The sequence below is a fragment of the Sturnus vulgaris genome, chromosome 1 (genome assembly GCF_052056855.1).
Source record: "Sturnus vulgaris isolate bStuVul1 chromosome 1, bStuVul1.hap1, whole genome shotgun sequence".
NCBI classification, from domain to species: domain Eukaryota; kingdom Metazoa; phylum Chordata; class Aves; order Passeriformes; family Sturnidae; genus Sturnus; species Sturnus vulgaris.
In genome coordinates, this window is record NC_142243.1 from 9,306,195 (window position 1) to 9,318,580 (window position 12,386).

General features: G+C 36.1%; 1 protein-coding gene across 2 annotated transcripts in view; it reads right to left on the reverse strand.

Moving 5' to 3' along the window:
• The window catches only part of PTPRN2 (protein tyrosine phosphatase receptor type N2), a 637,088-nt gene that overhangs the window by 467,654 nt on the left and 157,048 nt on the right, over positions 1-12,386 (reverse strand). For both annotated transcript variants that reach the window (XM_088159091.1, XM_088159088.1), the window contains exon 3: positions 10,646-10,759. In XM_088159091.1, the coding sequence (XP_088015217.1) occupies positions 10,646-10,759 (114 nt within the window). The remainder of the gene's footprint in view (positions 1-10,645; positions 10,760-12,386) is intronic.

Genomic DNA, 12,386 nt, shown 5'->3' on the forward strand with positions numbered 1-12,386 from the left:
GAGCACTGATTAGTTTATGCTGCTACATGGATAACTGATGAGTGCCCAGAGGATTCCAGAAAAATAATTAAAATGTTGCAAGAGCAAGGGCCAAAGCAAACTGAAGCAAAGTTGATTTTTTTTTCCAGTGACCCTGGCACTGGGAATTTCAAATGGTTTCTCGGGTTCTGTTCAGTCTGAATACGACTGTTGAAGCTGTACCCACAAGCTACTTATCTTAGAGTAAAGGGAATCCCTCTAAACACCTCTCCACAGGGCCTGGAACATGCCTGAACTTAAATACTGCACTCTGAGACACAAAGGACCAAATCTACGTGACTAAATGAAAGACAGAGGTAATCAGCCAGGGACTACCCGGTTAATGGGCAGCTAAAGCAATATCATCAGTGAAATCAAAGATATGACTCACTTCATCCTACAATTTTCTGAATTGACACTCTTTTAGGCACCCTAAGAGTGCCTGTTTCTCTATTCTTTATAAAAAGCCCCAGGAGAGAGAGGCTGCAGAGGTCTGTGTGTGTGAGCTGGGACCATGCACCCCATGGGAGCTCCCAGTGTGGCTTCAGCAGCTGCAGAGTCAAGCCAGGGTGGCAAAGTGCTTCAAGAACCATCTTGGAAGTCACTGTCATTAAGAATAGGATGGGATGTGCCAGGGAAAGTGGAATGGGATGTGATGGGAGGAGTGGGATGGGAAGTGAAGAGGTGGAAGATTAAGAGTTTTGTAAATTTACAACCCCTTAGCTATTTATACTGAGTCAAGCTGGCCCCCATAGGGCAAATGTAAGGCTGCTTTCAACAGAGTTGCTAAGAGCAATTGAAATAACATCTGCATTCATTTAACATCTGCTGGAATCACCAGAATGTGGATCACCTGTCTACACATTGAGCAAGCTGGCACAAGGAAGATCTACTTCCTTAACTAGAAACAGTCGGCTTTGTGCTACAGCATTCTGTGACACTTGGCTGCTGGCCTAAGAATAAGGCATGAATGTCATGTCTTCCCAAAGTTCAAAGGAAAACAATTGGTCACAAGGAACCTGGGATGAGGTGAAGGATTACAGAAGAAAAGTAAAGACCAGGTCAGCAGAGAGAAGGGCAAGATCATGTGCAAGAAATAACAGAGATATCTGCACAGCTCCTTCAGTCACCACAACCTGGGGAGAAAAATAGAGTGGATTTTACAAACAATGAACCACCAACCTTAGAACCAATGTTTGCATGTTAATATATTTTTATATATTAATTTTCACACTGAAGGAATGTCTTTAAGACAGCCCAGAATGATGCTTTACAGTCAATGGTAGGCTGAGCCTTCAAATGGTTTTTTAGCATCATACAGGCAGGAAATCTGTTGGTTCCTAAAGGAGATGAATGCAGTAGTAAAGATGAAACAATACAATTATTCAGGAACATTTCAGCAGAACAGGTAAGTGACTAATTTCATCTAAAATCTTATCAAAACATGAAGTGGGATTGCTTATATACTAAGTGCTAAAGTTGAGCACTTAATTAGACTGTCAAATCTGGGAGGACCAGAAGCAGATTAAACTTTGGATACTTATACATAGTGATCAGACACTGCAGAGCAAATGAAAGATTAGATGATCACAACTAATCTAAGTTTTAATTAAAATTTAAAAGCAGACAGGTTTTGCACTGCCCACAAGGGAAAAAAAGCAGAGTTACGTCAAGATGGGTTCAAGAGTATTTTTCTCATTTCTGAATTGAATTTGGTAACCACTCTTTGTAAGGTTATTCTTAGCTAAAAGAAAATTCTCTCCATTTAAGTAACTACTACTGAGAACTACATTTCATTTTCATTGATTGACTGGTGGAATTACCTCACAGGTTAATAAGATGTCTAGTAAGAAGTTTTCCATTTTGATGAACATTTTAATTTTAAACTTAAATTTAGTATCTTGATTTCTGAGCATTGATTGCCCTCTGCTCAAGCCTGAAAGCAATGTCAGAACAAAGTTCACTTTGATGGAAGAAAAAGGAAAAATATTGTATCATTGTCTCTCCCACATATAGGCAAAAATGGTAATGCCCAGTCTTGCAGTTTTCAATGAAGAGTGTTGATGATGTCAGGGCCATCATAACCCAAACCATAAAATAATGTCTTTTCTTTCCTATGTAGGGCTGATTGACTTATTTATTATGATTTAATTAGGTGGAGAGTTTAACTCTTTTTTTATTTAGAAATCGTTTGAAATTAATTTCTAACTTCTGTAAAATTAATTTCTAACTTCTGTAGTAAATACCTATAAATATTTCATGGAGGGTTAAGGTGAATGTTTTTTACCATAATGAATTTTTTAATCTCTATTTCTTTTTCTAGAAAAGAGCAGCCTGGCCTAAGTCACATAGAAGTGACCTTACCAAATACCTCCAGTGGATGATGATACTCATTATAGTTAGGATACATAGGGAGCTTTTTCTAAAATGAGGATAAATATAATCAGTCTATCAGTTTAGAAATTAATGGGTGATGAGTATCAAATATATTTGAAGACTCTAAATATTATCAGTTAAAGAGCAATTGTCCAAACCTTTAGAACTTGCCTTTCACACTGCAGATCAAATGAGAATTTCACAGAGAACCGACCTTTATCATGGAGACTTGTAAAGAGAAAAGGTATGTGAGTGAACAAAATAACTGACCTTGTGACCATGAAGAATTTTGAATTAGGTTTTACGCTATTTTGCAGTATTGGCTGGTATTAAATCCTTCCAACATCTTGAATGTTACTATGAGCTGGATGCCTGCTAAAACCTAATAACTAAAAAACAATGAAAAGATCAGTGTTTAACACTATAATGAACATCAGTAACTAAAATTATCAGAAGTGAACACAGTGCAGTTAGAATTTACCTGGAAAGACTTAAAACTCATCAGCAATTAGAAATAGCTGAGCTGGAATGCTGAAGTCTTTTCATTTCATTACTCTCTCTCCTGAAGAAGGGATGAAGGGACATCTAAAGACTCAGCACAGCTTTCTAGGAATACATCAAAGAACTAGAGGATGCTCAGGCAGGAATTTTAGCTCTTCAAAAGAGCCACATAAAAATAAAAGGAACAAAAAAGTTAAGTTTCTGAAACATCACAGACTCAGGAGCCTTACACTTTCTCTCCCAGTCAGAGGTTTTGAATTGTTGAGTAGCTCACAGATAAAATATGGGAAAAAAATTTATCTTACCATGTTAAAGAAATGTGAGAATACAGCATATGAGGGAAACCTCACAAAACTCAAAGTGGGGTAAAGAACAAAACATAGTTTAACAGCTATATGCATGACATATAGCTATTAAAGCAGGAACTCAAGCAGGAAGAACATTCAATGCCTTCCCAAAAGATTGGAAATTATTTAGCTAAGAATGTAGGGCAAGTCTATGCAATGTTTAAACAGAAACCAGACAACAATAGGAGTAAAAACTAAAAATGGGGAGAAACTCCTTTTTTGCCATTTTAGAGCTGGGAAAATCTGTAAAAGAAAAACTAAGCAATGGAATACTAGAAGGATACTATAATTTTATTATCATTAACTGCTTTGTCTATCCATGTATAGGCAAAATAAAACAGAAGGGGAAGCTTGAAATGTAGTGAGTATATGCCAAGAATCAGCATGAAAAGAAAGAAAAAGTAGAATTTTAAAAGAAATTTAACATTGCTCAACCTTTTCAAGAAACTGCTACATTTGTCAGAAGCACTCTGCCACAGCTGTGAGGTAAACAATGAATACACTTTAAGTGGAAAATAAAAAACCACCAACATATTTTATATGTGTGTATATATATATATATTCTTTTTCTACAGAGAGGAGAAAAAAAGAACTTTTGTGGGAATTCACACTTGTTACTAAAACAAAGCAAAGCTTCAATCTTATCATGATTGTGTGAGGGACAAAATCTTCCCACTGAAGTTTTGTATTAATAAATTAAATAATGATTTTGAGAAATAAGCCTAAAAGTTTTAGAATTTAGAGAATTAAAAAGCTAAAAAAAGATGTCAAACACTGGGTGTCATTAAGAGTTGATATCTTAAAAGAACACGAAGCCAGGTAATAGAGATTAGAACTGTAGATAAGGATATGCAATGAAGATAGAAATAGAAAAGGAAAATATTCCCTAGTAATAAACAAGTCAAGAAAAAAGCACTAGTGCAATGATAAAAAAACAGTCTTATGTTGAATATGCAAATAGGCTATAATTACAGATTAATGGTATAAAATGGCATAATTAGTCTGGATATGCTATATTGTTATTCACAGTTTCCAAAAGTGGTGTTATTAGAGAATATAGCACCTAAAGAAGTAATCTCATGCTTGAATTGAGACTTGCTGACATTCCAAGTGTGGGAACAACTGATAATGAGCTGCAATTTGATTGATGCATTTTCAAGTGCGTTTTAAAAACATATTATGCACCTATATCACTTCAAGCTTGGTGTTTGCCCAGCCCAATGGTCCTGTGGAAAGGGTTAATTTTTTTAATTACCTAGGAGGGTAAGAATGAAGTTCAGAGCTCCCTGTGACACCACTGACACATTCATGAACATCCCAAATAGAAAGACTTTCAGCAGCTGAGCTGCTGCTCAATCCAATGCTGAGAACCATCCAGAGGTTGCCTGTGAGCTCACTCAGGGAAGCCCAAAAGGAAAAAGAAAAGACATCTGCAGCTTCTTCCACAGAAGGAAGAAACAAAGACAGTCCTCAATTTCCAAAGATCAGAAAGAGAACAGATTGCAAAAGAGACAGCACAGACACGGAAAAGACAAAACATTAATGCAAAGGTTAAAATCCATGAAATGCCACACAGATCTTTTAAACAAAGTAAGCAAGGCAGGAATTGATCAGCAGCCTTAGATATTTGCATTATATTATCACTAATTTCTAAGTTTCCTTTGGAAGAAGAGCTGTAAAGTTACCTGGCCACAAAGAGTTTGATATAATTGTCGCTGCTAGTTGATAGAAACATGACACAAAGGAGACATGCAGACCTTTTCTCCTTTGTATCAAACATATTAGTTAATGTATTATTTTATCAAAAACACAAATAAAAGCTCTGATTGGTCATTCTTTTTAAACAAGAGAATGTGGTGATAGCATGGTGACATATATGTTTTCCAAAAAGAGAAAAATTCAAATGATGCAAAATCAAAAAGGTTTACACAATGGTGTTGTGGATGCAGATAAAACACTATATACTTTGCAAAAAACTTTCCTCTGTACTTTTTAATATTTTTCCCAGGATACATGGAATCTGTTTCAGCCCTATAATAATTTTTGTAATTCCATTCATCCTTCATAAATACCAATTTCCTAAAAAGAAGATTTTTCACATATATATCATATGGTATCTGACAAGTCTAGTGCCATGTCAGATTATGTCTGGTAAGCAGAGCAGCCATACAAAGAAACAAACAGAAAAAAAAAATCTGTGTTTTTTGGTACTGTACTGTGCCACACATGAGTGTTCAAAACAGGACCTGCTGCTCTATAAATAAATCTTCTTGCTTTTTCTGAAACTCATTCTTTCCTGAAGTTCCATTTGTGTCTTTGAAGATCGAAAAAATGTCAGTGGTGCTTCAACACTTAACAAAGGCAGGAATTTTTTGCAGCCTTTTCAGCGTGTTTTTGTCCATTGAGCCACAAAGTTAAGGCACCATGACAGTGATACCAGGAGAAGGTAAAAATATCCTGTCCCAGCTGAGCTCCTCTGGTGTAACTCATCATGGGACTTATGCTTCAATTCCTGGCTTCAGCAGCCATCTAGGAGAAGAATTTGCTCTGTAGACAGATGTCTGGAGCAGGCTGATGCCCAGGAAATTAGATGTAAACACACTGCTCTCTGCCAAAGAAGAATCTGCCTTCATTTATATCAATATTTCAATTTAAAGAAAAAAACTGCTTTCTCTTACCTCTCAGGGTTTCAGCTTTCTGTATTCCTCCATAATGATGTGATAATCACCTCACAAATATGTGCAAGAACTGCATTATTCCTTTTAAGTTTATTTCAAAACTGAGCCTATAAAGGCTTACTTTCAACTCTTACCTTTCTTGGAGTAAAAAATTATACTTTTTCTTGAAAAATAGTCCTGACTGAAAGAAATATTTAGAAACCCTTTTGTAATTCACAAGCTATATGTGACAAGTCACATTCATTTCAATTTTCAAGTTAACTGATTGTAAATCATTTCAGTTTTTTAAACAAGTTTGCTGTAAGAGTATAAAATTATTTCTAGCAAAGTTATATTAATCACTTACACTTAGCTGGTTAGAATTAATTTAAGACAGATAATTTTTTCTCCCTGTCAAGAGCTTCCTGGCTTGCAAAGAAAGCAATAAGAAGGAAAAAGTACTATTTTTTTCAAATAGTCTGTAAATATGTTACCTATTGCCACAGCCCATTAATCTCTCCAGAATTTCTTGCTGACTTAAGCTACATGAATTTAAAAGCACATTCTACTCTTTTTGGTTCTCTTAATATTACTCTTGATATCTGAATATCTTAAGCAGGACTTTCTTCATAGAAGAGTGAATTAAACTGCTTTCATTGAAACTATCATTTTGAACAAGGCGTTATTGCAAAAATTAAGTAGCAGCAGCATGTATCCTGAGGAATTATTTAGGAATGGCTCCAGCTAGCACAAAACTAAAATTGGAAAAAAAAACGAAACCAAAAACTGATCTGTTTTTCAGTCACTCTGCACATTTCCCCCAGAAAAGTGAAAACAGAGGTAATTAAGTTACATTTTGAGTAAAACAGAAAACAGAAGCTGAAATACTGATTATTAGTCGAATACACTTTGTTTCTAATACGCAGCAGCCTGTCAAGCTGTGCTAGAAGCAGCATCCACAAGCATGGAGCAAACACAAAAACACGACTTCCAGCTCAGGAGAACCACATGACACCAAGGAGAAAGTGCTAAGGTAGGAATGCTGCAAAATTCTCCTCTGGCCTTGGAATCTTTTCTTAAATTTTTTTCCCAAGCTTAGCTCTCCTATCTCAGCTTTCATGGCTCTGATTTACAGGTCAAAAATCAATGTGGAACTGTTTCCAAACCTTGTTAAGAATCTTATTTTAGCGAATATTTTGCATTTACAATATAAATGTGACTATTGTAGGGACAAGAAAAAAACAAAAAAAATTAATAAATTTAATGCACTTAAGTTAAAAAAAGGGAAAACTATTTTCTGCATTTTAGCTCAAACCAGGAAATGCACACATGATTTATCAAAAACTATCTTCTTCCAAGTTGGTCAAGAGCATGCAGAAGACCAGCCACAGGGATAAGTATCTCCCTTTCCTTCAGGCACTACTTATTTACCCCTCTATGCTGATACTTCCTTCCCTTCCCTTTTCAAATGATTCAGGCCCATCTACATGGCATCCTTTTGATTGTCCTGTTTATCACACGATGACAAATGTTTCAATTCCTCATAAATTATTATGAATTATAATATAAAGTACGATCAGCTTCAGAAAGTGATTTATCATGTTGCAGCAGCAGTGAGAAGGATTTTTCCCATGCAGACAGTCCCCTTTATAAACACTGAACCTTCAGAAAATCTTCATGAGGGTTTGACTGACTCAAGGACAGTGTGAGTGAAAATGACATGAGCAAGGGTATTTGAATGCTAGCAGATAATTTCTTTGTAGGGAACTGTCTAATATTCCAAGGCATTCATTTCTATCATCAATCTACCCAGTAGATAGTGTAGACAAAGATAGACTCAATGTGTAAAGAAGACATAAAAACTGTATCATTATGAAACCTGAATTCAATTTTAGTCAAAGTCCTTTATTAAACAGATTATCATCAGGTGTGTCACTCATCTAAGCCTCTGTCTTATTCTTCCCCATTGTAGTAAACATTTAGAGTTGGCAGAGTCACAAATTCTATTTGCTATTCACATCACATTGTCCTTTGTTTTACACATCTCACCACACACTCTTCCATTTGGGCCATGATTCAAACACAGGCACCACTTACAAGCAATCAGCAAAGAGGGATGAAAAAGAATGTACATTTTACAAGATTTTCTATTGATTTTTTCTTTTAAATCCTATGGAAATATATTTCAACAGACTATTGTCAGGGTTGGAGAAGGAAAGTAAGATCTGAGTAATTCTGCAAGAATATATCAGGAAGAAAACAAAATAGACAAACCAAGTCACATTAGAAAATTTTAAAAATAAGAACCCAGAAAACCACTCAAGTTAATTACCCTCAGAATATCTCATCCTTAACTGTATATACATCTAATAAAAATAGAAAGGGTTCAACATAGGCATTACTAAAATTTTTACTAATCATGAGACCTACTGTACAGTCTTTCAAGGGAACATTGTCCTGCTGTTTATAGAAAGTAGAGAACAGATGCAATAGATGCTGTCCCCTATTCTTTCCAGAGAAGGTGGGCACCACCAAGCTAAGCTAGACAGAAGTCTTTTTGAGATGACAAGAATGGGTTATCACACAAATAAGGGAAATAAAACCTCTGAAAAATTAAGCCCTTTCTGATGGTTGCCTGAAATACTTGTGTGGTCTTGACAATGTTTCATCTATCTTTACAGCAGCAATGGTTATCCCATTTTGCACACCATGTGCAGGAGAACAGCATAAACTGTGCAAGTGACCATCACAGCCAGAAAACATGACCTGAGGGCTGGATGTTTTACCTCTGATAGCACCAGTAAGCAGCAGAGTCTTGTCTGAGCAACCTGTCAGTAATCCATCAATTTGATAGCATTGATTCTACTACTTCCCTATTTCTGTCCCCACCAAACAAAATTTGCAAGATACTAAGAATAAAAAGAAAATGAAAAAGTGATTTTATCACATCAATTATTTGAGCAAGAGCATTCCAGCATTCTCTTATGTTTCATAGATATATTTAAGATTCCCTTCTCAAGGATACCTGGAGACAAAAACAGCTTGCAAAAGTTTTGTATCAGTTTGAATGCACCCATTTGTGTATGCACCTCTGAATGTCTCAAGTAAAACAGATAAAAGCAAAAGTCTTTAATTTCCACCATGGTTTCAATCTATGTTTTTCTTGTAATTTTCTTGCTGTAAAATGTATGAGACAAGACCACATTTCAATGTTCAAGTTTCCTTAAAAGAAGCATACTACAGTTTCCTGCAACAAAAAAGTTAAATCCAGGGAGGTGGCTTGTGGATAACAAAGGTCCTAGGAAGGGTGGTTTTACTGATCAGAGGAGCACAGAGGAGGCCACATCAATTCCACTGAAACAACCAAAATCTCATGGTAAGAAGGGAGATGGAGGCAGGCGAGCATCCTTTGAGACTCCTTGGGGTATCCCATCCCCCTGTGAATGCTCCCTTCACAAGGACATCAGTCTCCTGCAGGTCTCTTACCTCTGACATCCTCGTAAGACACCTGATTTTACATAGGACACCTGACTAGATTGAGACAATGTAAATAACTGCTGCGGGTCCATGTGTGCATGATCACTTTAGGTATTAATTTAGGTGACTTAATGAGATGAATGTGTAGTCTCCTCCTTCCTCACTATATTCAAACAGAGCCCAGACACAAGTTTTTTCACTCATACAGTGTTGTCCTGACAACAGAATATTTTCATAACTTTGCTTGCATTACTTAGCCTTTAGAAAATGACAAGTGAAAGAGCCACAAGTACTATTCACATGTAACTGTTAATCAGGTAGGAGCTACTACAATCAAGTTTTGCTGAGTTTGTCTCATTTGGATGGGCTGCTGGACAGCAAATAAATCCCTGGAAAATTTTTAAATGCTCTAAATGAGTGTCCAAACTAGAAGTCCAGTCTCTAAGCAGAGGCCCACACTTGTTAGAAACCAATTTTTTCTCGTTATTAAACTAGTATCATGCTAATGCAATATTACTACTTTGTCATCGAGCTTGTGACTGAAAAATACTTAGGCAAAAACCCACACAGATGATGCAAGTGCAAAGTTAAACATTCTAACAATATTCTTGGAACAATTTGGATTACAAAAATATCTTGGTCCAGTAATTGTCTACAAGAGATGCTTATTTCATGTATTAGTATCTGAAAGGTTTGTTCACCTTACCGCCTTTCACTTTATGCAAGTTTTGATTTGTTAGTTCAAGTTATGCCATTCAGAAGCTAGAAAATCCTTTCTGGCTTTGGAAAGAGCAGAGAGATTAACATTGGAAAGGTGAACAAAAATTAAAAGAAACAGGCCAGCTGCAGCTGGTAATGAGAGCAGTTTTTTTATCTGAATTCATTAAAAAGTTCAGAGCTGTTTCCAGCTAACTGGAAGTTTTGTGGTTTTTGCCCATGCACCCTAAAATATGCTGTGGTGCAAAAGGCAAACTCTTTTCTTTCCTGCTGATTTATTTATTTGATACCAGCATTCATGGATGCTAACATTTTCTAGCACAGTGTCAGTCACAGACGTGCTACACAGGGAGGAAATTCTCTCCTGGAATTGTTTCCCCAGGTCCTCCTGGCAGACTCAGTGAATCCACAGGCTTTTTACTTTTATGAAGTCTGCACCAGCAGGGCTGAAACAGAAATGTGTTCAAAAACTTCTGGAGACATCACCTCAGAGGGAGCACAAATAATTGTAACCCCCAGTGCATGTAACCCATTCTGGGGTTTTGACTGTACCTCGGTGTGAGAGCTGCTCCAGGATGATTCTCAGGTGCTGCAGAACAGGGGCTGAAATGTCATATTTATAGATGTCTATTACTGGCACTCGCTGACATCTCCCAAATATTCCATCTGCAGGAAAGAAAAAAAAAAGAAAAGGAAAAATACACATTTCGTTTTCTGAGAGGCATGATGAGATGCGCATTTCCAATACATCCTAATTATATACTGAAGGAACCTTTTAAAAGACACTTTAAAAAGCTATCAAAGGACCACTGAAGTCATGAGACAGGATATTTTCTATCAAAATAAATAAATACTGGAAAGAATATTAGTTGGAGGAATATCCTATTGTATGAAATAGGCATATAGGTTATTTTATAAAGTATTTTCAGACTTCTGCTTCCCAAATCTTTAGATGTAAGACTTCTTTACTGACAATTCAGTGAGAGAAAGCCTTAATGTTCAATGCCTACTATGTTGTGGATGAAAAGTGCAGCATCCAGAAATATAAATATTAATTTGCAGAAACTATGTGGATTTGCTGAAACATTTTTAATGCAGGAGCTGTGTGTTAGGCATTGGTAAATGAGAACTGAATCCATAATGGCTAGTAAAGGCTCATTTCAAGTAGTACCCTCTAATGAATGCAATAAAAGAAAGCTCCTCACAGAACAATGAGATATTAATGTGGCCTAATTTATTTAGCTCCATTCCATTTGTCTGAAATGACAGACTCTTCTCATCAATGTCTTTTCAAATCACACCTTCTAATTAATTTAGCTTCTTATTAGTCTTTATTTAGAGAATTGTTCATTTTGAGGCAAGCTTCCTGTGTATGTGTGGGAGGAACAGGGAGTTCAAACATTCAAATTACCTTTCTCCCTTTCATACAAAAGCCTAATTCAGAGTCTAGGTGCTTCACATACAATCTGACCATCTGCAATTCTGGGTCTCTGAGAAAGAAAGAGGTTTCATTTATTGTTCAAAATAGTTCTCTTCTATATAGTGATCCAAAGGAAGCAATTTAAATGCAACAAGTTTAATTAGCAAAATATTCTACCGCAATCCTAGTTTTAACACAGTAATTACTTCTGCTCTGATACTACATCTATGCTCCAAAAGGAGAACTACATCAGATGAGCACAAAATAAGGGTAAGCATTAATTTGCAAACGTCCATTACTTTCTGTGCTACTTCACTGAGCTAAAAGACTACAAATGGGAACTACTGGCCCAGCTGTTCACTAAACACAAATAATGGCATAAAAGAAAATAAACCAAACCAGGATGCAGAAAAAGGGCATTATTAGCCCTCACTGTTAAACACAAATACCTCATTGAAATTAGCCAACTTTTTCTTTCTTCGCCTTTCCAATCCTCCTGTCACTTACAACTGCCAAATTAAGTTAATTCAAATTAAAACCCTACATCTGAATCTAATTTTGCTATTGGAAACCGGGTTTAATTTGGAAACCACATAGACAGATATAGTTTGGTTTTCTGATATGTAATGTGAAAAGCAGCCTAACAGCAGATTAAAATATTAATCTCTGTTTAAAAACCTGCTGCAGTTGAAAATAAGCAAAGTATATAAATATCAGTCAGTTTGTAAATGGATGGATAACAGGAATAAGGTTTTGATTCAGAAAGGAACAGAAGAACATCTCAGTGTTTAGGAACAAGATTGTTCAAAATGAAACATAACCTGAACCAGCCAGCTCTATTTCGGAATACCATCATTACTGGCTACAAACAAT